We start from the raw sequence: 27524 nt of genomic DNA, 5'->3' as shown, positions 1-27524 counted from the left end.
AACAAAACATTGAAGGAACTAAACTTGGAGAAATGCACACTCAAGTTCCCAGCCCTGGGTGAACCAGATGATATGAGATTGGTAAGATGCAGGAAGGATATACCCGATGGTGTCTAGAACCAGGGCTTATAGTCTGTGGATTAAGGATGGAGCGTTTAGGACAGAGATGAGGAGAAATTTCTTCACCCAGAGCGTGGTCAGCCTGTGGAATTTGCTACCACAGAAAGCAGTTGAGGCCAAAACGTTGCATGCTTTCAAGAAGCAGTCTGTAACTAGTGGTCTTGAACAGGGATTAGTGCTGGGACTTCTATTGTTTGTAATATATACAAGTGACTTGGAAGAAAATATAGTTGGTCTGATTAACAAGTTTGCTGATGATATTAAGATTGCTGGAGTTGCGGATAGTGATGAAGATTGTCAGAGAAAACAGCAGGATACAGATAGGCTGGAAAATTGGGTGGAGAATTGACAGGTAGAATTTAATCCAGCCCAATGCAAGATGATGCATTTTGGTAGATGCAATTCAGGTGGGAGCTATAAAATAAATGGCAGAACCATCAGGAGCAGAGACACACAGAGAGATCTGGGAGTACAGGTCCACAGATCCTTAAAAGTGGCAGCACAGGTGGAAATCTGATGAAGAAAGCATATGACGTGCTTGCCTTCATCGGCTGGGGCATCGAGGATAAAAGTTGGCAAATTATGTTCCAGTTATAGAAAATGTTGGTTAGGTCACATTGGGAATACTCTGTTCAATTCTGGTTGCCACACTACTGGAAGTTCATGGTGGCTTTCGAGGGAGGACAGACAAGGTTTACCAGTATGTTGCCTGGTATGGAGGGCATTAGCTTTGAGGAGAGATTGAATAAACTGGGACTGTTCTCCCAGGAAAGATGGAGGTTGAGGGGGACCTGATAGAAGTTTATACAATAATGAGGGGCATAGATAAGGTGAAGAGTTGGAAGCTTTTTCCCTGGGTAGAAATGACAATTACAAGGGGCACAAGTTCAGGGTCAGGGGGGAAAGGTTCAGTAGAGATGTGCAGGGGAAGTATTTTTACACAGAGGGTGGTGGTGGCCTGGAATGCACTGCCAAGTGAGATGGTTAAGGCAGTTACGTTAGCGATATTTAATACTTTCCTAGATAGAAACATGAACAGGTGGGGTATAGAGGGATATAGGGGCTTGGTCTAGATAGGACAATGTGATCGGCGCAGGCTTGGTGGGCTGAAGGGCCTGTTCCTGTGCTGTATTGTTCCTGGTTCAGTTAGATAAAGCATTTGAGTTGGAGGGGGAATCAAAGGATACACAGGGGAAGGCTGTTGAGTTGGATGATCAGCCATGATCATAATGAATGGTGGAGCAGGCTCGAAGGGCCGAATGGCCCCCTCCTCCTCCTAGTTTCCATGTTTCTATGTAAGATTTAGTGATGCTTCATATGCCAATCTTCTGGGTCGGTTTTTGAGCAGCGCAGGGTTCATCAGATTCTTGGTGGGAAAGAATACGAAATGTTACACTTTAGTTTGAGAATCCAAGAAGAGTAAAAGAGTTGTGAAAAGCACTCAGTGATCTCTGTGGGATAATGTCCTCTCCAAGATAATGCAGCTGAAAAAGGCCAAGAATAGATTTCGTTCACAGAAACACAATGTTCAAGAGAAGGGAGATCTCAAAGATACAAAGACTTAACACAAGTCACTAATTATCAAACTGCTTTACAGATAAACATGTCTGTTCCTAGAAATTACAAATTATGTTGGGATGTTATAAAGGAAAAAGACATGTTTTGCTTTGTGTCAATGCAGGATTTATGATGGTTTTGGTTCATTTAAATGTGTTCTCTTTAAAGAAAGCGGGCTCAACAGTTTGAGGACCACAGCATATTGCCTTGTCGAACACCAGTATCCTGAAATGGAAAGAATTCAAATTCCTCCCAGTGCCATAATGGGATTTGAACCCATACCTCCCAGAAAAACCCTCAGGATTAACAGTCCTGTAACATTCTTACTGTGCTCCCATCCCTCCCTGTTTCCAAACTGGCATTTTCACCAACTCAGCCCTTGTCAATGCGCTAGCAATTGCAACCTTTGATATTTATATTGTTCATCCAATTAGATTGATAAAGACAAGTGATGATCATTGGCTCAATGATCAATGGACACAGCTGGAAGAGTTGGGTGTGGAGAAACAAAGGGGTTGTCTCTCTGCTCAGCTAGTCTGAGAATCAACTGGCTTCTGGTAAAATGAAATTTAAGATAGTTGGAATTTGGAAAGTGCGTTGTAAGTGAATTGGGGAATAGGTTTTTGCAGGGATGGATACAGAAGGGGGTAGGGTTGGGGGTGTGGAAGGGGGATGTGGCTGGGGAGTGATACAAGGAAGTAATCAGAGATGGTCTTATCTCTGATTGAAACTATGGGAGCAGTGAGACCACGTGAGATGGTTAAGGTCAAGAGGCAGGTGGTGAATATGGGGTGGAGAATTGTGATTGTGATGGTTTAATCCCAGCAACTTTCAGTTTCTTCTCTGTTTTCAATCTTGTCACTCAAGAGATTCCAGATCAAACTGATCATTTTCAAATGAATGATCATTGGCTTTGAATCCAATCTTCTGCAGATGTGTCTTTGATTGACAGGCCAAGCAGCCAATCCGGACAATCATTTGGTGAAATGCAGCCAATCAGCTGATGGGGAGGTGGGACATTTCCAAAGCACTCACCAGACAGAAACTGAATATTCTTAATGTTTATTACCTTTTACACATTGACATTGACAGAAAAAACAGCCCAGCCAGAGGAAGCTGGAGAAATTCACAGGGAGAATGGAGGTTTATTAAAACACTTGTGGAGATTTTCTCAATAACATGAGAATCCTGTCCCTTTAAACAGTGACTAAAGCTTCAATTGTAACTGCAGGGTGAGCAGGAAGGAGGTCTGGTTTACTGAAGCAGACACTTCACAGGGTCACATTTTTATTGTACAGCTGACACTCTTCAGCATCTTCCAGAGGTTATACTTGTTATCACGAGTCGACACTGTCAGGACAGGAACAGCACGGGGTTAGATATAGAGTAAAGCTCCCTCTACACTATCCCAATAACGTGCTTTAACCTCTGACCCTCAGAAGTGTCTCAGACTCAGTCCCGAGAAGGAAGAGAGTTGTAACTCAGTGCTGACAATGACCTTTGCCCTCCCAGCTCACCCCTGTTCTATTCCATGTTGTGTCTCCTCTGTGGACTGTCTCTAACACTCTAGGCACATTCTGATCTCCTGACGCTCTTGCTGAGGGGAGAGGAGAGGCTCACGTGGGTGAGGGCACAGGAGAAGCGGGCGTTGGACTCCCAGTCGGAGCCAGAGAGGGTCAGCAGGCTGCTGACGCTGTAGGTGTTGTCTGAAGCTCGCAGGTAGTTGCTGGTCTGAACCCCGTTGGAAATGGCTGCACCATCCTTCTTCCATTTCACCTCCACCTGGTCGGGATAGAAGTGATCGGCAAGGCACACCAGGGTGGCAGTGCCCTTGGTCTTGACCTCCTCCGGGGAGGGGGGCAGCAGGGTCAGCGTGGGTTGTGAATTCTCACGGGCTGAAAGAGAAGAGAAGGAATTTTAATCACTGCCATTTCAGGCTTTCAACTTCCCGAATATTGACTGGGATCAAATCAGTGTCAATGTTTCAACGTTACACAATTCTGCAAATCCATTCCGGGGGAATTTTTTTAACCAGCACGGAACAATCCCAACAAGAGAAGGGGCAGTTTTGGGCAGTTTTATAGAATGAATCTCGGCTTGTGGAAGGTGTATCAGTGGGAGAGCATTTGGGTAATAGTGATCATAATACAGTTAGATTTAGAGTTGTTATGGAAAAGGGGAAAGAGCGATTGAGAGTAAACATTTTAAATTGGGAAAAGGCCAATTTCACGAAACTGGGATTTGCCAAAATGATAGCTAGGTTCCGCACGCATGGGGACGGCCTCAACCGGGAACTTGGGTTCATGTCACACTATCTGTAACCCCCACAACCTGCCTGGATGTGCAAAATCTCACTCGCTGTCCTGTCTGGAGACAATACACGTCTCAAGGAGAAGTGGCTAGATGGGTGGAGAACTGGCTTAGCCATAGGAGACAGAGGGTAGTGGTCGAAGGGTCTTTTCCCGGCTGGAGGTCTGTGACCAGTGGTGTTCCGCAGGGCTCTGTACTGGGACCTCTGCTATTTCTGATATATATAAATGATTTGGAAGAAGGTGTAACTGGTGTAATCAGCAAGTTTGCGGATGACACGAAGATGGCTGGAATTGCAGATAGCGAAGAGCATTGTCGGGCAATACAGCAGGATATAAATAGGCTGGAAAATTGGGCGGAGAGGTGGCAGATGGAGTTTAATCCGGATAAATGCGAAGTGATGCATTTTGGAAGAAATAATGTAGGGAGGAGTTATACAATAAATGGCAGAGTCATCAGGAGTATAGAAACACAGAGGGACCTAGGTGTGCAAGTCCACAAATCCTTGAAGGTGGCAACACAGGTGGAGAAGGTGGTGAAGAAGGCATATGGTATGCTTGCCTTTATAGGACGGGGTATAGAGTATAAAAGCTGGAGTCCGATGATGCAGCTGTATAGAACGCTGGTTAGGCCACATTTGGAGTACTGCGTCCAGTTCTGGTCGCCGCACTACCAGAAGGATGTGGAGGCGTTAGAGAGAGTGCAGAGAAGGTTTACCAGGATGTTGCCTGGTATGGAGGGTCTTAGCTATGAGGAGAGATTGGGTAGACTGGGGTTGTTCTCCTTGGAAAGACGGAGAATGAGGGGAGATCTAATAGAGGTGTACAAGATTATGAAGGGTATAGATAGGGTGAACAGTGGGAAGCTTTTTCCCAGGTCGGAGGTGACGATCACGAGGGGTCACGGGCTCAGGCTGAGAGGGGCGAAGTATAACTCAGACATCAGAGGGAGGTTTTTTACACAGAGGGTGGTGGGGGCTGGAATGCGCTGCCAAGTAGGGTGGTGGAGGCAGGCACGCTGACATCGTTTAAGACTTACCTGGATAGTCACATGAGCAGCCTGGGAATGGAGGGATACAAACGATTGGTCGAGTTGGACCAAGGAGCGGCACAGGCTTGGAGGGCCGAAGGGCCTGTTTCCTGTGCTGTACTGTTCTTTGTTCTTTGTTGATCCCCCCTCATTCTTCTGAACTGCAGTGGGGGCAGCACGGTGGCACAGTGGTTAGCACTGCTGCCTCACAGTGCCAGGGACCCAGGTTCAATTGCCAGCTTGGGTCACTGTCTGAATGGAGTTTGCACATTCTCTCCATGTCTGTGTGGGTTTCCTCCAGGTGCTCCAGATTCCTCTCACAGTCCAAAAGGTGTGCAGGTTAGGTGAATTGGCCACGCTAAATACTCCCTCAGTATCCCCGAACAGGCACCGGAATGTGCCCACATGGGGATTTTCACAGTGACTTCATTGCAGTGTAAATGTAAGCCTATTTGTGACTCATAAATAAACTTTAAAAAAATATAATCTTAACCAACACAATCTCTCCTCCTACATCAATCCCACTATCGCAGAAATCATTCCAGTAAACCTTTGCTGCACTCCCTCTGTCGCAAAAACGTCCTTCCTCAGATAAGGAGAGTAAAACTGTACACATTATTCCCAGTGTGGCCTCACCAAGGCCCTGTATAACTGCAGAAAGACAGAATTACGAGGGACAGAGATAGGGTAGATATGAGGAAACTTTTCCCCTTAATCACAGAGGCAGCAGATTTTGAGGGACTTGAGGGAAATCTTTTCACCCAGAGGGTGCTGGGAATCTGGAACTCACTGCCTGAAAGGGTGGTGGAGGTGGGAGCACTCACAACATTTAAGAAACATTTAGATAAGCGCTTGAAATTCCAAAGCAAACAAGGCAACGGACCAAGTGCTGGAAAATGGGATTGGAATAGATAGGTGCTTGGTGGCCGGCACAGACATGGACAATAGAATCCCTGAAGTGCAGGCGGAGGCCATTCGGCCCATCGAGTCTGCATCAACTCTTACCCCATAACCCCATGTATTTACCTCACTAATCCCCCTCACCTGTTAGGTCTCCATGAGTTGCCTCTGAACTCCAGTGAATACAAGTCTTAACCAACTCAATGTCTCCTCATACATCAGTCCCATTATAACAGGAATCAGTCTGGGATACCTTCTCTGCACTCCCTCTGGAGCAAATATATCCTTCCTGAGATAGGGAGACCAAAACTGCGCACAATATTCCCAGTGCGGCCTCACCAAGGACCTGTATAACCGCAGCAGGTCAGAATTATGAAGACATAGAGCAGATACGAAGAAACTTTTCCCCTTTTAGCAGCAGATTCAAAAACCAGGGAGCATAGATTTAATCTCAGAGGCAGAAGATTTTGAGGGATTGGAGGAAAAACTTTTTCACTCAGAGGCTGTTGGGAATCTGGAACTCACTGCCTGAAACAATGGTAGATACAGGAACCCTCACAACATTTAAGAAGTATTTAGATGAGCATTTGAAATTCCAAACCATACAAGGCTATGAACCAAGTGCTGGAAAATGGGATTAGAATAGTTGGGTGCTTAATGGCCGGCAGAGACAGGATGGGCTGAAGGGCCTCTTTCTGTGCAGTAAATTTCTATGAGACGATGACTGAGCCAAGATGGCCGAGAATGTAAAGTGACCAGCTTCTGGAAAATTCCGATGTGGGTTATATTTGACTGATTGTCCTGAGAGAAGATGGAATGTCACACCTGAAAGATGTCAGGGATTTCATCAAACAGGAAATAGAAATGGAGATAGAAAAAATGTCTCAGACTAAACTTTAATCTCCTTTTGTTACGGAAACAATGGAGACTGATTGTCACATCTCAGCAGACATTCAAAACCCACCTGCTGTTGAGTTATACCTCAGAATGTGGAAATGGTCTGAGTTCAAAGTAAACTGACTCTGGGGTGAAAGACATGTTTGTTTGTTACCTTTCAGGAAACAACAGGGAAATGGGTTAAAAATCCAACTGCACACCTGAGCTCTGTGTACTGGTGCGGGTGTGACAGAATGTGAGTTGAGACATTCCTCCGGATGGTCCAGTTTCCTCCCACAGTCCAAAGATCTGCAGGTCAGATGGATTGGCCATGCTAAATTACCCCTAGTGTGTCCTTTAGGTGGATTAGCAATGGTAAATGCGCAGGGTTACAGGGATAGGGTGGGGAGCCTGGGTAAGAAGCTCTTTCAGAGAGTTGGTACAGATTCGATGGACTGAATAGCCTCCTTCTGCACTGTAGAGATTCAAAGGCTAATAAAGGACTATGTGGACTGTGTAAGGTTTCCACGGGTGAAGGGATCCATTTTAAATGAACCCTGTTGAGACCAATCGAGTGCGGGATTCCAGCTGATTACTCCTCACCCAGGAGCAAAACAAAATTGGGATCGAGTTCAGGAAGTTAACAAACGAGGGACCTTGTCTGAGGACTGGTCACAACATGTACACAGCAAGATCCCACTCACAGCAATGAGAACAATCAGCATTTTCAGTGATGTTGGATCCGGGATAAATATCGGACTGAAATCGTCCCAGAGAGAAAGTAACTGAGAGTCTCTCCAAAAGCCTGGAACACTGAAGCCACTGGATTGTGGGCCCTGCTGTAGCTGTTTGTCATCAGAACTTTAGCAAGAGATAAGCAGGGAGTGGAGAGAGCAGAGTGAAAGCTGGGGGAGGTGGCACCTCGGTGTCTCACTGTGCTGGTGCTGTGATCAGTTATATCAGAGAGTGTGACAGGGAGTCCGACTTCACATCAAACTCTGCCTGTGTGTGTCACACTGAGACTGACAGGAGCCTAGAGAGTGATTTCACTCCATGCTGCAGGAATGTGAGCACAGTCTGCAAACGTCCAGATCTCCTCCACACGGTGGGTAAAAGCTGCTTACTTATATCTTGCTGCTTAAAGGGGGGAATGGAAGGAAAGAAATACAGCTGGGCTCCCTGTTCCACACAATGTTCTTCAATCAACCATTTCATTGACTGCAGCTTCCTCACCAACACCTTCAACTATTCAGCATTTGTGTTTGAGAAAGTTTCAGCATTGAAAGGGTTAATAACGGAGGATTGGGCTTTACTTACTCAGTCTGAGTTTGGTTCCTTTACCGAACGTAAGGCACACTGACAGCTTCCAGTGCAGGAGCTGTACAAAAACCTCTGCTCTCTGCCTCACTCACTCACTCATCTCTTCTCTCTCACTCTTTCTCTCTCTCTGTTTCTCTCTCTCTGTTTCTCTCTCACTCTTTCTCTCTCACTCTTTCTCTCTCACTCTTTCTCTCTCTCTGTTTCTCTCTCTCTGTTTCTCTCTCTCTGTTTCTCTCTCTCTGTTTCTCTCTCACTCTTTCTCTCTCTCTGTTTCTCTCTCTCTGTTTCTCTCTCTCTGTTTCTCTCTCACTCTTTCTCTCTCTCTGTTTCTCTCTCTCTGTTTCTCTCAATGTCTCAGTGTTTTGTCGGGAGAGTTGAGAATTCTAATTTGAGATGATGAATCTTTCAGCTGCTCTTCATATGTGGACATGGAGAGTAAGCGGGAAACTCGAGGCCTTCAGCGAGCGGTGGACACCACAGGGACTGGAGTGTGTAGTGGACAGTGCAAATAATTTGTCCAGTTTCCTTTCTTGTCTTTATTATATATTATATAAAACTGTGGGATGTGTCAGTACAGGAGGTGGGACTGTGTGTCCATTATTATATATTATATAAAACTGTGGGATGTGTCAGTACAGGAGGTGGGACTGTGTGTCCATTATTATATATTATATAAAACTGTGGGATGTGTCAGTACAGGAGGTGGGACTGTGTGTCCATTATTATATATTATATAAAACTGTGGGATGTGTCAGTACAGGAGGTGGTGCTGTGTGTCCATTATTATATATTATATAAAACTGTGGGATGTGTCAGTACAGGAGGTGGGACTGTGTGTCCATTATTATATATTATATAAAACTGTGGGATGTGTCAGTACAGGAGGTGGGACTGTGTGTCCATTATTATATATTATATAAAACTGTGGGATGTGTCAGTACAGGAGGTGGGACTGTGTGTTCATTATTATATATTATATAAAACTGTGGGATGTGTCAGTACAGGAGGTGGTGCTGTGTGTCCATTATTATATATTATATGAAACTGTGGGATGTGTCAGTACAGGAGGTGGGACTGTGTGTCCATTATTATATATTATATAACACTGTGGGATGTGTCAGTACAGGAGGTGGGACTGTGTGTCCATTATTATATATTATATGAAACTGTGGGATGTGTCAGTACAGGAGGTGGGACTGTGTGTCCATTATTATATATTATATGAAACTGTGGGATGTGTCAGTACAGGAGGTGGGACTGTGTGTCCATTATTATATATTATATAAAACTGTGGGATGTGTCAGTACAGGAGGTGGGACTGTGTGTTCATTATTATATATTATATAAAACTGTGGGATGTGTCAGTACAGGAGGTGGGACTGTGTGTCCATTATTATATATTATATAACACTGTGGGATGTGTCAGTACAGGAGGTGGGACTGTGTGTCCATTATTATATATTATATAAAACTGTGGGATGTGTCAGTACAGGAGGTGGGACTGTGTGTCCATTATTATATATTATATTAAACTGTGGGATGTGTCAGTACAGGAGGTGGGACTGTGTGTCCATTATTATATATTATATAACACTGTGGGATGTGTCAGTACAGGAGGTGGGACTGTGTGTCCATTATTATATATTATATAAAACTGTGGGATGTGTCAGTCCAGGAGGTGGGACTGTGTGTCCATTATTATATATTATATAAAACTGTGGGATGTGTCAGTACAGGAGGTGGTGCTGTGTGTGTTGGGGTTTTTGTAAGGCTCTGTATCACTGTGTAGGAGGAGCTGTAACCGTACTGACAGTAATAATCAGCGACATCCTCATTCTGTACATTGCTGATTGTCAGGGTGTATTGTGTCCCAGATCCACTGCCGGTGAATCGGTCGGATATTCCTGTGAATCGACTTGATGCATCATAGATCAGCAGAGCCGGTTTCTGTCCTTCTCGCTGTTGATACCAACTCACGTAACTGCTAACAGATTGACTGGCCGTGCAGGTGATGGTGGCGGTCTGGCCCAGGCTCACTGACAGCACCGGGGGAGACTGGGTCATGATGATGTCTCCACTGATACCTGAGGGGTAATAGAGAAACAGAGTGAAGTAAGAACTGTCACAGAAAGACGCTGTACAATGACATATTGTTGGAGACACTGACTGTTCCTCTCCTTTCAGCATTTTCCCTTCAATCACAAGTCAGGAGAATTGGATTGAAATGGAGAGCAGGAAAATATTCAAGGTGGAAGGAGAGAGATTTGTACCTGCGATGCAGAATGCCAGAGGCCAGAGCAGCTGGATGGCTGAAATCATGGTGTGTGGTCGTGTCCCTGTGCCTGGTTACTGATAAACTCTCCCTTCACTGGGCTCTGCTTTATAAAGCTGCAGCCTGTCAGAGTCTCACTGCCTGTTCCTCAGTCTGTAAATGGTCTGACCCAGAGAAACCACGTCAGCACCTTTCACTTCCTCTTCTTCTCTCTCCCTCCCTCAGTCTCTGTCCCTCAGTCTCTGCTCCCGCTCTCTCTATTCCCCCTTCTCTGTTCCCCCTCTCTCTGATCCCCCTCTCTCGGTCTCTCTCTCTTGTTGTTCCTGTCTTATTCTCCTTCTTTGCCCTCTCCTTCACTCATTCTTTCTCTCTTGTCATTCTCTCCCTCTCCCTTCCTCAATTCAGCTCTCCTTCTCCATCACTTTCTCTCCAGCACTTCTATCCGTCTGTCCACTCATCTCACTCTGCCCCAGAAGAGGCACCACCCTCCTGGTATCCACTCTGTCAGTCCCCTCACAATCTGATATGTTTCAATAAGATCACCTCTCATTCTTCTAAACTCCAATGGGTTCAGGCCCAACCTGTCCAACTTTTCTTCATAAGATAACCCCTCACCCCTGGAATGTGTCGAGTGAATCTTCTCTGAACTGCTTCTAACACAATTATATCCTTTTTCAAATAAGGAGACCAAAATGTACAGTATTCCAGATGTGGTCTCACCGAGACACTGTACAGCTGCAGTAAAACTTCCCTATTTTTATATTCCATTCTCCTTGTAATAAACACCAATATTCCATTTGTCTTCCTAATCACTTGCTGTAGCTGCAGACTAACTTGTTGTGATTCATGTCCCAGGACAGCCAGATCCCTCTGTAGCACCGAGTTGTGCAATCTCTCTCCATTTCAATAGTTTACTGCTGTTCTATTCTTCCTGCCAAAGTGGACACATTCACATTTACCCAGTTATATTCCAAATGTTTAGCCACTCACTTCCCTTGTTTCCATCTGTTTGCAGACTCTCTATCTCCTCTTGATAACTTACTTTCCCCAACTATCTTAGTGTCAAAAAACAAAGAAAATTACAGCACAGGAACAGGCCCTTCGACCCTCTAAGCCTGCACTGACCATGCTGCTGTCATTGGGACATCAGCTCCATTCACTCCCTTCATCCAAGTCATTGATATGGATTGTGAATAGTTGTGGTCCCAGCACTGATTGTTCCAGAATTCCACTAATTACAACTTCCCAACCCCAAAACAATCATTTACCCCTCTCTCTGGTCTCTGTTCGCTAACCAATCCTCTTTTAATGCTAATATGTTACCCACACACCATCAGCTCGTATCTTGTGTAGCAAGATTTGATGTGGCAATTTATCAAATACCTTTTGGAATTCCCTATATATCACATCTACAAGTTCCCTTCACCCACTTTGTGACTTCCTCAAAAGTGAACAATCACACATTTATAACATAAAGAAACTGCTCCACATCCACCATGGTGTCCATGTCCCACTGGACCCTCCAATAGGGACCAGTAAACATGGGCCTCCTTCCCACTGGAGCCTCCAATAGGGACCAGTAAACATGGGCTTCCTCCCCACTGGAGCCTCCAATAGGGACCAGTAGACATGGGCCTCCTTCCCACTGTAGCTTCCAGTAGCTGAGCTTCAAACTCCACATCCTATCCATCACGTAGGCCTCTTATTTCCATCTCTACAACATTGTCCGTCTCTACACTACATCAGCCCCATGAGCGCAGAGACTCTTATCCCTGCTTCTCACTCCTCCTAACTCTATTATTCCGATATCCTCTCCCGGCTCCCTTCATCTACACTCCATAAACCCGAACTTGTCCCAAACGCAGTGAGTCTGGATCCTGTCTCACACCAAGTGTCGTTCCAACACTACCTCTGACCTCACTGACCCATCACCCCTGACCTCACTGACATGTTACCCTTGACCTCAGTGACATAGGAATATAGAATCTTGAAGCAAGAGTAGGCCATTCGGCCCTTCAAGCCTTCTCCACCATTCATTTTGATCATGACTGATCATCGAATTTAATATCCTGATCCGGCCCCTTCCTCTCATATCCCTTGATCCCTTTAGCCCCAAGAGCTATATCTAATTTCTTCTTGAAATCAGACAAAGTTTTGGCCTCAACCCCATTCTGTCAAAGTGCATTCCACACATTCTCCACCCTCTGGGTGAAGAAATTTCTCCTCACCTCAGTTCTAAAAGGTTTACCCTTTATCCTCAAACTTCAGTGAATATAATCCTAACTAACTTAATCTCTCCTGTTACCCCTGACCTCACTGCCCTCCAATTCCCTCCATGGCCTCACTCCTCCCTACCTCTGCAGACTCACATTCCCTCCCTCACCTTCCATCTTCTGACTCTGCTCTCCTGCCCATCGCTGCTTCCTTCATCCCACCATTGACTGCAGAGCCTTCAGACATCCAGGCCCTGCACTCTGACCTCCCACCCCTAATCCCTCCCCCTCTCCAAGCCTCTCTCCCCATCAAGCTCCATCCTTTCACCCAAGTCTTCAATCTCTCCTCTTCACGTTCCTCCACCCCCACCCTCTCCCACCCCCGTTCCTTACTGCCGCTCTGTGACACATCTTGGGCTGTGTTGTACACGAAGGTGCTATATAAATTCAGGTTCTGTGTGGATTTCGGTTGGGGTGAGAATTGGACACTGGTGAAGGCTCCTGCAGTCAAATATCCTGCCGACAGGTTCCAGAGTTCAACACACAGAATGAGACATTGTAGAACTTTTTAATAATTTATTCATTCACGGGAAGTTGGTGTCACTGGCTACACCAGCATTTATTGCCCATCCTTAATTGCCCTGAGGAGATGGTGGTGAGCTGCCTTCTTGAACCGCTGCAGTCCATGAGGTGTAGGCACAACCACAGTGCTGTTAGGGAGGCAGTTCCAGGATTTTGACCCAGCGACAGTGAAGGAATGGCACTATATTTCCAAGTCAGGATGGTGAGGGACTTGGAGGGGAATCTCCGGGTGGTTGTGTTCCCAGTGATCTGCATCTTTCCAGTTAGTAGTGGTTGTGGGTTTGGAAGGTGCTGCCTCAGGAACCTTGGTGAGTTCATGCAGGGCATCTTGTAGATGGTACACACGGCTGCCACTGTTCGACAGTGGTGAAGGAATTGAATGTTAGTGGAAGGGGAATCAATCAAGCGAGGCTGCTTTGTCCTGAATGATGTTGAGCTTCTTGAGTGTTGTTGGAGCTGCACTCATCCTGGGAAGTCGAGAGTATTCCATCACACTCCTGACTTGTGCTCTGTAGATGGTGGGCAGGCTTTGGGGAGCCATGAGGTGAGTTACTCTCCACAGTATTCTTAACTACTCACCTGCTCTTGTAACCACAGTATTTATATGGCTTTTCCTGTTCAGTTTTTGGTCAATCATAACAACCAGGATGTTAATAGTGGGGGAATTCAGCGATGGTAATGACAGTTAATGTCAAGGGGAGATGTTAAAATTCTCTCTTGTTGGAGATGGTCCTTGCCTGGCACTTGCGAGGTGTGATTGTTACTTTCCACTTGTCACCCCAAGCCTGGATATTGTCCAGATCTTGCTGCATTTGGACATAGACTGCTTCAGGATCTGAGGAGTTGTGAATGGTGCTGAACATTGTGCAGTCATCAGCGAACATCCCCATTTCTGACCTTATGATGGAGGGAAGGTCATTGATGAAGCAGCTGAAGATGGTTGGGCTGAGGACACTACCCTGAGGAACTCCTGCAGTGATGTCCTGGGGCAATCTCAGATTGAAATCCTAGAACCACAACCATCTACCATTGTGCTGGGTGTGACTCCAACCAGTGGAGAGTTTCCCCCTGATTCCCATTGACTCCAGTTTTGCGAGGGCTCCTTGATGCCACACTCGGTCAAATGCTGCCTTGATGTCAAGGGCAGTCACTCTCACCTCACCTCTGGGGTTCAGCTCTTTTGTCCATGTTTGAACCAAGGCTGTAATGAGGTCAGGAGCTGAGTGACCCTGGTGGAACCCAGACTGAGTGTCAGTGAGCAGGTTATTGCTGATTACAGCTGTTAGAATGTGTCATCGACAGTTCTATCAATCTCTTTGCTGATGATGCAGAGTAGACTGATGGGGCGGGAATTGGCCAGAATAGATTTGTCCTGTTTTTTGGTATACACGACATACCTGTACAATTTTCCACATTTCCGGATAGATGCCAGTGTTGTAGCTGTACTGGAACAGCTTGGCTGGGAGCAAGGGAAGTTCTGGAGCACAAGTCTTCAGGCCTGTTGCTGGATTATTATCGGGACCCAGAGTCTTTGCAGTATCAGCCTTATTTTTTCCACTAATGTGCTGGGTTCCGCCATCATTAAGGATGGGGATATTTGTGGAGCCTCCTCCTCCAGTGAGTTGTTTAATTGTCCACCACCATTCACGGCTGGATGTGGCAGGACTGCAGAGCTTAGATCTGATCCATTGTTTGTGGGATGGTTTAGCTCTGTCTATCACTTGCTGCTTCTGCTGTTTGGCACACAGTCCTGTGTTGTAGCTTCACCAGGTTAACACCTCATTTTTCAGTACATCTGCTGTTGCTCCTGTCAGGCCCTCCTGCACTCTTCATTGAACCAGGGTTGATCCCCAGGCTGGGTGGTAATGGTAGAGTGGGGGATATGCCGGGCCATGAGGTTACAGATTGTGGTTGAGTACAATTCTGCTGCTGCTGATGGCCCACAGTGCCTCATGGATGCCAGTTTTGAGTTGCTAGATCTGTTTGAAATCGATCCCATTTAGCACGGTGGCAGTGCCACACAACACGATGGAGGGTACCCTCAATGTGAAGATGGGATTTTATCTCCACAAGGACTGTGCGGTGGTCACTGCTACCGATACTGTCATGGACAGATGCATCTGCGGCAGGCAGGTTGGTGAGGATGAGGTCGAGTATGTTTCTCCCTCTTGTTGGTTCCCTCCCCACCTGCCGCAGTCCCAGTCTAGCAGCTATGTCCTTTAGGACCCGGCCAGCTCGGTGTGTGGTGGTGCTACCGAGTAACTCTTGGTGATGGACATTGAAGTCCCCACCCAGAGTACACTCTGTGTCCTTGCCACCCTCAGTGCTTCCTCCAAGTGCTTTTCAACATGGAGGAGAACTGATTCATCAGCTGAGGGGGTTACGCTATTTAGTTTCCTTGTCCATGTTTGACATGTACTGAGAGACTACATGGAGTCTGGAATTGTTGTTGAGGATTCCCAGGATAACTCCCTCCTGACTGTATCCCACTGTGCCTTCTGTGCTGGGAGATTGGAGGTAGTGGACACGGTTCACCATTTTCTCCCGTCTCAGTAACAAACATCCAGCTGCTCTGAGCTCCTTCTTTCACTTCCTCTGTTGGTTACGTTTCAATCTTCCGATCTGACAGTCTTTGCAGTTATTTTTGACACTGGGGATTTGTGCTGTGGTCTGAATCTCTAACAATAACTGTCCAATCAGTGAAAAGAACAGCAGCTCAGAGCAGTCAGGACTGAGGAGCCAGGCTCACTGGGAAACACATTGGGAAGTTCAAAGCCATTGGTCTTCAGCTCCCGATACAAACTCCATCCCTCCCCCTGAGCACTGTCTGCTGCTCAACCAGACTCTCTACAACATTGGCCTCATCTTTGACCCCGATCTGACCTCCCCCAAATCCTCCACATCACAAAGACCAGCCTCGTCCCCCGGGAATCGGAATGAGCTGACTACACAGGAGAGTTTTCACAAACAGGGAGCGAAGAGGCAAAGACTTGGGGATAGTAGAGACAGATGGAGGAAGCTCAGTTTGAACATTTTCAATTGGCTCCCCCGCAGCCTCAACAGCTTTTTTTCAGGGAGAAAGTTCCAGATTTCCACCAGTCTCCAAGTGACGAAGTGTTTCCTGATCTCACCCCTGAAGGGCTGGGCTGGGATTTGAAGATTCAGTGACCTTGTTCATTCCAATAACATTGGCTCAATTTACCATCATGCCTTCATCTCTACATTTGTCCATTCTCCAGCTAATAATGAATGTTTTAACTTCAATCTCAGTAAAATCATTTCATTCACCCCACTTCAGGTGTAGTGAGAGACATAGTGCAGTAAAACAGTATTGACCGTTTCCTAGTGACAGGTGTAGTGAGAGACACGGTGCAGTAAAACAGTATTGACCGTTTCCTAGTGACAGGTGTAGTGAGAGACATAGTGCAGTAAAATGGTATTAACCGTTTCCTGGTGTCAAGTGTAGTGAGTGAGAGGGAAAAATTTAGATTGGGGACTCAAAATGTCACTCACTGAATTGTTTCAAACAATTAAAAAGGTGAAAATGAATTCATTTGCTGCAAATCGCTAAAGCTTTCATCCAGGAGAGAGAGAGAGAGATCGTGAGAGACACAGAGAGAGAGAGAGAGGGAGCGAGAGCATGAGAGAGGGCAAGTGAGTGACAGACCGAGAGGGTTCCCCTCGGGGCGTTCTTGAGCAGTGACAGGCAGGGACTGAGGAAATGGGAGCTTCGGCTGTTTAGATTGTTCCTGTCGGTGGAAGTCTCCAAGATTCCTCCCACCCCCTCCACTACTACTTGTAGCTTTGTTTTGAGTCTGAAAGTTTAATGTTGTTCATATAATTGTTATCAGAATGGAAATATACATATCTTTCTATTTGTGTGTGTTTGTGTACAATGAAGAATTTGTGTGTGTGAGCTTTCCATAAGACCATAAGACCATAAGACATAGGAGCGGAAGTAAGGCCATTCGGCCCATCGAGTCCACTCCACCATTCAATCATGGTTGATTTCAACTCCATTTACCCGCTCTCTCCCCATAGCCCTTAATTCCTCGAGAAATCAAGAATTTATCAATTTCTGTCTTGAAGACGCTCAACGTCTCGGCCTCCACAGCCCTCTGTGGCAATGAATTCCACAGACCTACCACTCTCTGGCTGAAGAAATTTCTCCTCATCTCTGTTCTAAAGTGACTCCCTTTTATTCTAAGGCTGTGCCCCCGCGTCCTAGTCTCCCCTGCTAATGGAAACAACTTCCCTACGTCCATCCTATCTAAGCCGTTCATTATCTTGTAAGTTTCTATCAGATCTCCCCTCAACCTCCTAAACTCCAATGAATATAATCCCACGATCCTCAGACGTTCATCGTATGTCAGGCCTACCATTCCTGGGATCATCCGTGCGAATCTCCGCTGGACCCGCTCCAGTGCCAGTATGTCCTTCCTGAGGTGTGGGGCCCAAAATTGCTCACAGTACTCCAAATGGGGCCTAACCAGTGCTTTATAAAGCCTCAGAAGTACATCCCTGCTTTTGTATTCCAAGCCTCTTGAGATAAATGACAACATTACATTTGCTTTCTTAATTACGGACTCAACCTGCAAGTTTACCTTTAGAGAATCCTGGACTAGGACTCCCAAGTCCCTTTGCACTTTAGCATTATGAATTTTGTCACCCTTTAGAAAATAGTCCATGCCTCTATTCTTTTTTCCAAAGTGCACGACCTCGCACTTGCCCACGTTGAATTTCATCAGCCACTTCTTGGACCACTCTCCTAAACTGTCTAAATCTTTCTGCAGCCTCCCCACCTCCTCAATACTACCTGCCCCTCCACCTATCTTTGTATCATCGGCAAACTTGGCCAGAATGCCCCCAGTCCCGTCATCTAGATCGTTAATATATAAAGAGAACAGCTGTGGCCCCAACACTGAACCCTGCGGGACACCACTTGTCACCGGTTGCCATTCTGAGAAAGAACCTTTTATCCCAACTCTCTGCCTTCTGTCTGACAGCCAATCATCAATCCATGTTAGTACCTTGCCTCGAATACCATGGGCCCTTATTTTACTCAGCAGTCTCCCGTGAGGCACCTTGTCAAAGGCCTTTTGGAAGTCAAGATAGATAACATCCATTGGCTCTCCTTGGTCTAACCTATTTGTTATCTCTTCAAAGAACTCTAACAGGTTTGTCAGGCACGACCTCCCCTTACTAAATCCATGCTGACTTGTCCTAATCCGACCCTGCACTTCCAAGAATTTAGAAATCTCATCCTTAACGATGGATTCTAGAATTTTGCCAACAACTGAAGTTAGGCTAATTGGCCTATAATTTTCCATCTTTTTTCTTGTTCCCTTCTTGAACAGTGGGGTTACAACAGCGATTTTCCAATCCTCTGGGACTTTCCCTGACTCCAGTGACTTTTGAAAGATCATAACTAACGCCTCCACTATTTCTTCAGCTATCTCCTTTAGAACTCTAGGATGTAGCCCATCTGGGCCCGGAGATTTATCAATTTTCAGACCTTTTAGTTTCTCTAGCACTTTCTCCTTTGTGATGGCAACCATATTCAACTCTGCCCCCTGACTTTCCTGAATTGTTGGGATATTACTCATGTCTTCTACTGTGAAGACTGACGCAAAGTACTTATTAAGTTCCTCAGCTATTTCCTTGTCTCCCATCACGAGATTACCAGCGTCATTTTGGAGCGGCCCAATGTCTACTTTTGCCTCCCGTTTGTTTTTAATGTATTTAAAGAAACTTTTACTATCATTCCTAATGTTACTGGCTAGCCTACCTTCATATTTGATCCTCTCCTTCCTTATTTCTCTCTTTGTTATCCTCTGTTTGTTTTTATAGCCTTCCCAATCTTCTGACTTCCCACTACTCTTTGCCACATTATAGGCTCTCTCTTTTGCCTTGATGCATTCCCTGACTTCCTTTGTCAGCCATGGCTGCCTAATCCCCCCTCTGATAACCTTTCTTTTGTTTGGGATGAACCTCTGCACTGTGTCCTCAATTACTCCCAGAAACTCCTGCCATTGCTGTTCTACTGTCTTTCCCACTAGGCTCTGCTTCCAGTCGATTTTTGTCAGTTCCTCCCTCATGCGCCTGTAATTACCTTTATTTAACTGTAGAACCTTCACATCTGATTCTGCCTTCCTTCTTTCAAATTGCAGACTGAATTCTACCATATTATGATCACTGCTTCCTAAGTGTTCCCTTACTTTAAGATCTTTTATCACGTCTGGCTCATGACATAACACTAAGTCCAGAATAGCCTGTTCCCTCGTGGGCTCCATCACAAGCTGTTCCAAAAAGCCATCCTGTAAACATTCAATGAATTCCCTTTCTTTGGGTCCACTGGCAACATTATTTACCCAGTCCACCTGCATATTGAAATCCCCCATGATCACTGTGACCTTGCCTTTCTGACATGCCCTTTCTATTTCGTGGTGCATTTTGTGCCCCTGGTCCTGACCACTGTCAGGAGGCCTGTACATAACTCCCATTATGGTTTTTTTGCCTTTGTGGTTCCTCAACTCTACCCACACAGACTCCACATCGTCTGACCCTATGTCGTTTAGTGCTATTGATTTAATTTCATTTCTAATTAACAAGGCAACCCCGCCCCCTCTACCCACCTCTCTGTCTTTTCGATAGGTTGTGAATCCCTGGATGTTTAACTGCCAGTCCTGAACCCCCTGCAACCACGTCTCTGTGATGCCTACCACATCATACCTGCCAGTCACAATCTGGGCCACAAGCTCATCTACCTTGTTCCGGACACTGCGGGCATTTAAATATAGCACCTTTAATTCCCTATTGACCGTCCCTTTTTGTTTTCGTAGTGTGGTGGACCTTGGTTTACTGAGCCTTTCCAGACACTGTGTCATATTTTGTGAGATGGGGACTATCGTAACCTCTCCTGAGCGCTGTCTTTTCGTGATTTTTTGTAATCCTAAGCAGCTACGCTTCCCACTGATTCCTTCACCTCTTGGTTCCCTGACTTTCCCTTCCCCCCCAATCTCTAGTTTAAAGTCCTATTGACCACCCCATTTACTCTCTTCGCCAGAACACTGAACCCAGCTCGGTCCAGGTGGAGACCATGTGTTTCCTTCCCTAATTTCTCATTTGTGTGTGAAGTTTCAGCAATTTGAAGCTTCACAATGTGGATAATGAGTTGGATTCAAGGACAATATAATGACACAAAGCAAAGTTTGAAGTGAAAAGGTTTGAGTTGAGATTTCTGTCCAGAAAGCAGAGTTTGATTGTTCTCTAAAGATACACCAGCTTTTCCCTGTGTTGAAAATGAAGCAGCTTTGCAGCAACCTCTTGCAGACGAACACAGAGTGAACTCTTTGCAACAACAGCTTGAACTTTCAGATTGCTGAATCCATTCCCCTGAGCAGAATGGACCTTGTGTCTTTATTTCCAGAGAACCACAAATGGAACAAGATTGCCAGCAACGTTAAGACTCTGAGAATTGATCTGAAGATTTTTATTCCCACAGCATGGTCATGGTTTAGAACCAGGTGGCACCGTGGGACCTGGGTTTGATTCCCGGTTTGGGTCACTGTCTGTGTGGAGTTTGCACATTGGTTTAGAACCTTTACTTTATGTTGAAAGAAAATGATTTAACCCCTTCAGGGCCAATGGTATCTTTTGCTTGGGGACAGGGGATCTGATATGGACTCACTGATCAAGGGTCTTATATAGCTGCATCATTATCCCCGGACTCCTAAACTCAGTCCCTCGATTGATGAAGGTCAGCACACCATATGCCTTCTTAACCACCTCCTCTACCTGCGAGGCCGATTTAAGAGTCCTATGGACCCGGACCCCAAGGTCCTTCTGATCCTCTACACTGCTAAGAGTCTTACCCTTGATATTATACTCCTTCATCCCATTTGACCTGCCAAAATGGACCACTACACATTTATCCGGGTTGAAGTCCATCTGCCACTTCTCCGCCCAGTCTTGCATCCTATCTATGTCACGCTGCAGCTTCTGACATCCCTCCAAACTATCCACAACACCACCAACATGTGTTGATAAACATGTGGGATTTTCAATCTGGATACAAAGCCACACACATCAGGAAAAGGGAGTTTCAGTTTTGAAAGTGGAAATTATAATTCTTACAAAGTTTAAAGATTTGAGCTTTGGGTCCTGATCAAGTTCTCAACAGGAAATGTTTATTTTAAAAGGTTTGACAACAATTGACACAAATCCAAATGCTGAAAGCTTCTGTGCTGAAGGAAGAGTTTAAAATGTGTTTGTCTCTTCCCAAAATATAAACCCGAAAGCTTGAAGTTTGTCAGAAATGTAACTTGTATCAGAGTTAAAGCAGGCAGCTCAACAACAAAACTATTCGGATCTGGAATCATTTTAAAATGTAAAAATCACCAGCAACAATCTCCAGAGTTAGTTTCCAGAGAAGAGAATGTTGTTTGAGGTGTTAAGAACCGCGCTGATGTTAAATGTGAGAGGATCTCAAAGCTCAGAATGGGAACATGGAACATTGGTTCTTAGTGGTGTCGATTTTCACTCTGGTATCCTGTGAGGAAAAGTGTGTGAACCAGGGAGAAATAGTCCAGTCTTTGTGTGAACAATTAATACAGAATATTCATCCAGGTAAAAGAAAAAAAACACACAAGCTCGAGAATACACGACAATATATTTAACTGCACTGAGGGCTAGACACACACACTATTACATGAAGCTACCCCTTTGTTCTCAATCACCTACGTTTCCTGAACACTGAGATGTCCCTTTGTTCCAAAACAACATCCAATATTATGTAACTCTGTGAGCTAAATCCAGTGAATAATTACCACACACGGGTTATGTGTCAGCGTTCGGGAAAACTGTCTTCAGTTTCAGTGAAGGTGAAACCTGCTGCTTATTTTCAGGAGACTGTTTCTGCAGCTGAGTGTGTGCTGATGTTAGCTGTGTCTGTGTCTGTCTCCCCTTTCCCCCAGTCACTGTGCTATGGATATATCATTCTTTCCCTTTGATGTTACCCACCCTGTGGAATCGGCTTTGGGCATTTACGTGTCGATTTCCTTATCCCTCCACTTTGAAGTTATCTTTTCTAAACCCCATTGCTTTCCTCAGTTACCTCAGTAAACACTTGCTTTTCTCACTGAGATGCCAATTCACATCTCTTCAGACATCTCCCTGTTTTATCCCAATGTCATTTGTTTATTTTCATTTTCCCCAATTCTTAACAGAGGGGAAGATGATAAAGACACAAAACATGTTAATGTCTGGACTTCCTCAGAGTCGTGTCCTCGGCCCAACAATCTTCAGCTCCTTCATCAATGAACTTCCCTCCATCATAAGGTCAGAAGTGGGGATGTTTGCTGATGACTGCACAATGTTCAGCACCATTCATGACTCCTCAGATACTGAAGCAGTCCATGTTCAAATGCAGTAAGACCTGGACAATATCCAGGCTTGGGCTGACAAGTGGCAAGTAACATTCACGCTACACAAATGCCAGGCAATGACCATCACCAATAAGAGACACTCTAATGCCCTTTGACATTCAATGGTGTTACCATCACTGAATCCCCCACTGTCAACATCCTTGGGGTCACCATTGACCAGAAACTCAATTGAACTCACCACATAAACACAGTGGCTACAAGAGCAGGTCAGAGGCAAGGAATACTGCGGTGAGTAACTCATCTCCTGACTCCCCAAAGCCTATTCACCATCTACAAGTCAGGAGTGTGATGGAATACTCCCCACTTGCCTGGATGGGTGCAGCTCCAACAACAATCAAAAAGCTTGACAATCCCGGACAAAGCAGCCCACTTGATTGGCACCACATCTACAAACATTCAATCCCTTCAGCACCGACGCTCAGTCGCAGCAGTGTGTACTATCTACAAGATGCACTGCAGCAATTCACCAAAAATCCTTAGACAGCACCTTCCAAACCCGCGACCACTTCCATCTAGAAGGACAAGGGCAGCAGATACATGGGAATACCACTACCTGCAAGTTCATCTCCAAGCCACTCACTTTCCTGACTTGGAAATATATCGCCGTTCCTTCACAGTTGCTGGGTTCAAATCCTGGAATTCCCTCCCTAGTGGCATTGTGGGTCAACCCACAGCCCGTGGGCTGCAGTGATTCAAGAAGGCAGCTCAGCACCACCTTCTCAAGGGCAAGTAGGGATGGGCAATAACTGCTGGCCAGCCAGCAATGCCATGTCCCATGAATGAATGAAAAAAAGTCAAATCGGCCTGATTTCTATTTTTAAAATATTCTGAGTGTAGGCCTGAGGCCTGCTGCTGCCACTAACTTTTATAATTTTGTATTTTACATTTTATTTCTGCCCTGCTCTGATTTTTAATATTTGAACTCATTTTGTATTTTCTCACCTGATCCACACTGATCTTAACCCAGCTGTGATTGTGCTCTGATTCATTCAGAAGAAGAATCAGGGGTGAGCTGTTTTTCCAGATCGTGTTTTCTCTCTGGACTGGCCACACAGCTGTTGTTCAGACTCAATCTTTTGTTTCTCCACTTTCTCAAGCTAGAATATTAAAATAAGTTGTTTCTTGTTTATTACAGGTACTGTTCTACCGCATTCTGTGGTGTTGCCGGTGTTGGACTGGGGTAGGCACAGTAAGTCGTCTCACAACACCAGGTTAAATCCCACCAGGTTTATTTGGTAGCACGAGCTTTCGGAGCGCTGCTCCTTCATCACCTGATGAAAGAGCGGCGCTCCGAAAGCTCGTGCTATCAAATAAACCTGTTGGACTTTAACCTGGTGTTGTGAGACTACTTACCGTGCCTACCACATTCTGTGAGCCTTGGTCTACAGACCAAGTCGCTGAGGAATCTTATCTGGAGTGCTCACCTGAAGCATCAGAAGATGACGTTTAATTGATGGACATAACAGCTGATTGATGACAGATGTGAAGACATCATCAAGAGCTCCGTCAACAAGCTGAATATTACAAAGTCTGCTTCACATTGAGGTCCCTGTGGGAAGAACTGAGATTTGTTTTGGGACAGACAGTGTCACAGTCTTCACAAGACTGGAATGGAGCCAGAAATCCAGGTTAAAGAGACATTGTTTCAGAGACTGAGTGCTGCAGCCAAGGTGGAATAGTCACCCAGGGACAACAGGAGGAAGGGTTAGAAACAGAAATGTTTAAACAAAATTTTATTTCTTAATGCAACAATTAGTCTTACATTAACGCTGCAATGAAGTTACTGTGAAAATCACCTCGTCGCCACACTCTGACGCCTGTTCGGGTACACTGAGGGAGAATTTGGCATGGCCAAAACTCCTAACCAGCACATCTTGCAGACAGTGGGAGGAAACCGGAGCACCCGGAGGAAACCCACACAGACACGGGGAGAACATGCAGACTCTGCACAGACTGTGACCCAAGATGAGAATCGAACCCGGTTCCCTGGCCCTGTGAGGCATCAGTGCTAATCACTGTGCCACCGTATCGCCCCTTAAGTGACTGACTGTAGTGTTCACCCATTGAGGTTACTCAGCAACTTGGGCATGTGTGTACCCAGGGGAGGGGAACGTGTACCAATTCTGGGGAGCTGTCATGGAACAGCGCAAATTGGGGCTATCGTTTGTGTTTAAACAAACATCCGACTGTCTTCTATTCTTCAGATATATACAGAGTGCTTTCTCCTTTCAATAAAGTTATCTTTCTTCCTTTCCATACACATTATCTTTCTTATATATTCTTTTTATCATTATTCAATAAAATGGTTGTTTTAACACAAAACTTGTCCCAGTCGCTCATTCCTGTTCCGTCCAGAGTCCGGTTCTGAACCTCAGTGAGACTCTGAAAGGAACTCTCACCGCTCCTTACATGAAAGCACTTTATTGGACTGGAAAGTCCCTCCAGACAAACTGAACCAGATAAGTTGCGAACTATTGTCTGTGTGAAAGGTTCTGAGCAAATGATTCAGGGTCAGAGATGGAGTGCGGGAAAAAGGACACAACATACAAACTACTGAAGAGACCTGAATTTAATAATCTGGCCATCAGCTGTGACATTGGAACCAGACAGGGGGAGATAAGCAAAGATCCAGAGTGAGAGACCTCCCCACCCCCCACACCGCCTTTGACATGAAATGGTTAATATGGCCTAAAGAGTAAGAAAACAGTTTTTTAAACGATCGAGGCAATAGAGAAACTGACTTGAGGAGAATCGTGGCCAGAAGGAATAAAAAACAAGAAATGAGAAGGAATCTGTGTTTGAGACAATTGAAGGGTCTGGAAAAATAATTTTTCCCAACAACTGACCACAAGTTGGGTTCAGGTAAAGGGAGAGCTGGACAAAGGGTGGGTGGGTGTATTAGTGAGTGTATTAATCAGCTACACAAAGTAGGAACACAGGATTAACACCATGATGACAGGCAGAGCTGGGAGCCTCACTGGAAGTGAAGATACTGGGCCATTGAAAGAGAGGAGAAGAAGCTACATTGTAGAGTTGTGTAGACAGCTTCAGGAATTGAGGTCTGAGCTCACACAGCAGCAGGAGGAGCAGAATGAAATGAGGGGGAGCGACTCCCCCAGGACATGCCAGAGTGAGGGATAAGGTCATGGTTAAGGGGGCACCGGAATGCCCGGGATTTACCCTCCAATGATGGCAAGTACCAGGATGTTCCAATCGGGAGCCTGGAGGTGAGCGACAATTTGACCAGCCTCGTTCTGACCTTATTGGCTGATGGGGCTACAGAAAAGTGACCAAACTTGTGCCCCCTGGGTAAGAAAAGAGTCAGGAGGAGTGTGAGTGACAGAGCAGGAAGTGAATCCAATGACAGACATACAACTTCAGGGGGACAGTAGACCAGAGGGCTTCCAACTCATTAATATGACTGACTCACAGTCTGAAGGGAGGGGATGGGACATGTTGTCTCAGGAATTGATAGATAATGTTAGGACAGATATTGAAGATATAAGATTTAGTACGGTGCCTCCACACACACATCAGACTGTGGAGAAATTCCATATTATCAATGTACAGGAAAACTGACAGGAATTAGTAGTTACACAGCCCGTGACAGGAGCTGGGAGAAACACAATCACATTTCTGATCAGTTTATCACAGGAAGATAATGACGGAACATATCAGGGGCAGAGGGATAGAAACTTCTTGAAGACTTTCAAGACAGTCCAAACCTCCCCTACACACTGCTGCATTCTCACAGGGGATTGCTTTCTACCTCATAGAACCCCGACAGTGCAGAAGGAGGCCAATCGACCCAGCTAATCTGCACCGACAACAATCCTCTCCAGCCCCTATCCCCGCAACCCCATTTATTCACCCTGCTAATCCCTCTAACCGACACATCTTGGGACACTCATGGTCAATTTAGCTTGGCCAATCAATCTAACCTTTGGAGTGTTGGAGGAAACTGGAGCACCCGGAGGAAACCCACACAGACACCGGGAGAATGTGCAAACTCCACACAGTCACACCAGGCCGGAATTGAACCCAGGTCCCTGGCGCTGTGAGGCAGCAGTGCTAACCCCTGAGCCATTGTGTCTCCCGAGTCATTAAGTTCACACACAAACACAGAAAATGCTGGAAAATCTCAGCAGGTCTGACAGCATCTGTGGAGAGAGTGTAGAGCCAACGTTTCAAGTCTAGAGTCTTGAGGGGGAGTGACTACCCAGGAGATGCCAGAGTGAGGGATAAGGTAATGGTTCAGCGGGAACCGGAACGTCCGGGATTTGTTTCAGATTTCAGCAGACGCAGTATTTTGCTTTTATCTCAGACATTTATTTTACTGAATCTTTATTTAACCAGGTGAGTCAGTTGAGAACCAATTCTCATTTACAACAACAACCTGACCAAGAGGCTATCGCCACAGCAACAGAAATGACAAAATACAATTGATTGAAAAATTAAAAACAATCCAACACAAATTAGCAGTGACAGAGAATTGACAGTTTAGTCAGTACAGGATCAGTTAACAGAGATTTAACCTTTCAGTGAAAGGCTTCCATGGACAGGATGAGATTCCTATCCGCAGGATTAGAGACTGACATTAATCACACTTTCTGCTACAGATCCCTGACTCCTTTACGGTGACAAACTCTCATCGTGTGGGTCGGACCCTCACTGGTTATGTATTCAGTCCAAGGTGGGACAGGATGTTAAACATCGACGCTGCCCCAGACCGAATGTCTCGGGGAGCGGTGGAGAGAACCCTGACCACAACCAGAAAGTTGATGGAACAAAGCAATCGAACAATCCCAAGGGGAAGGGGGCAGGTGAACCTGGCCACAGGAAAGACTAGGAAACCGGAGGATTCAGTGAGAAATCGAGGGGAGATGGTGAGAATGCAGA

At 45.6% G+C, this 27524-nt stretch overlaps 1 gene segment (V, D, J or C); it reads right to left on the bottom strand.

Annotated features, from left to right (window-relative positions):
* Window positions 1–2723: 2723 nt before the first annotated feature.
* LOC144497144 (Ig kappa chain V region Mem5-like) lies at window positions 2724–10500 on the bottom strand. The segment is given in 4 exon segments: window positions 2724–3572; window positions 8110–8148; window positions 9909–10196; window positions 10383–10500. Coding segments are annotated over 4 exon segments (705 nt in total).
* Between the last annotated feature and the right edge of the window lie 17024 nt (window positions 10501–27524).

Source organism: Mustelus asterias, chromosome 8 (genome assembly GCF_964213995.1).
Source record: "Mustelus asterias chromosome 8, sMusAst1.hap1.1, whole genome shotgun sequence".
Classification (NCBI taxonomy): domain Eukaryota; kingdom Metazoa; phylum Chordata; class Chondrichthyes; order Carcharhiniformes; family Triakidae; genus Mustelus; species Mustelus asterias.
This window is presented reverse-complemented; position numbering and strand designations above follow the sequence as displayed.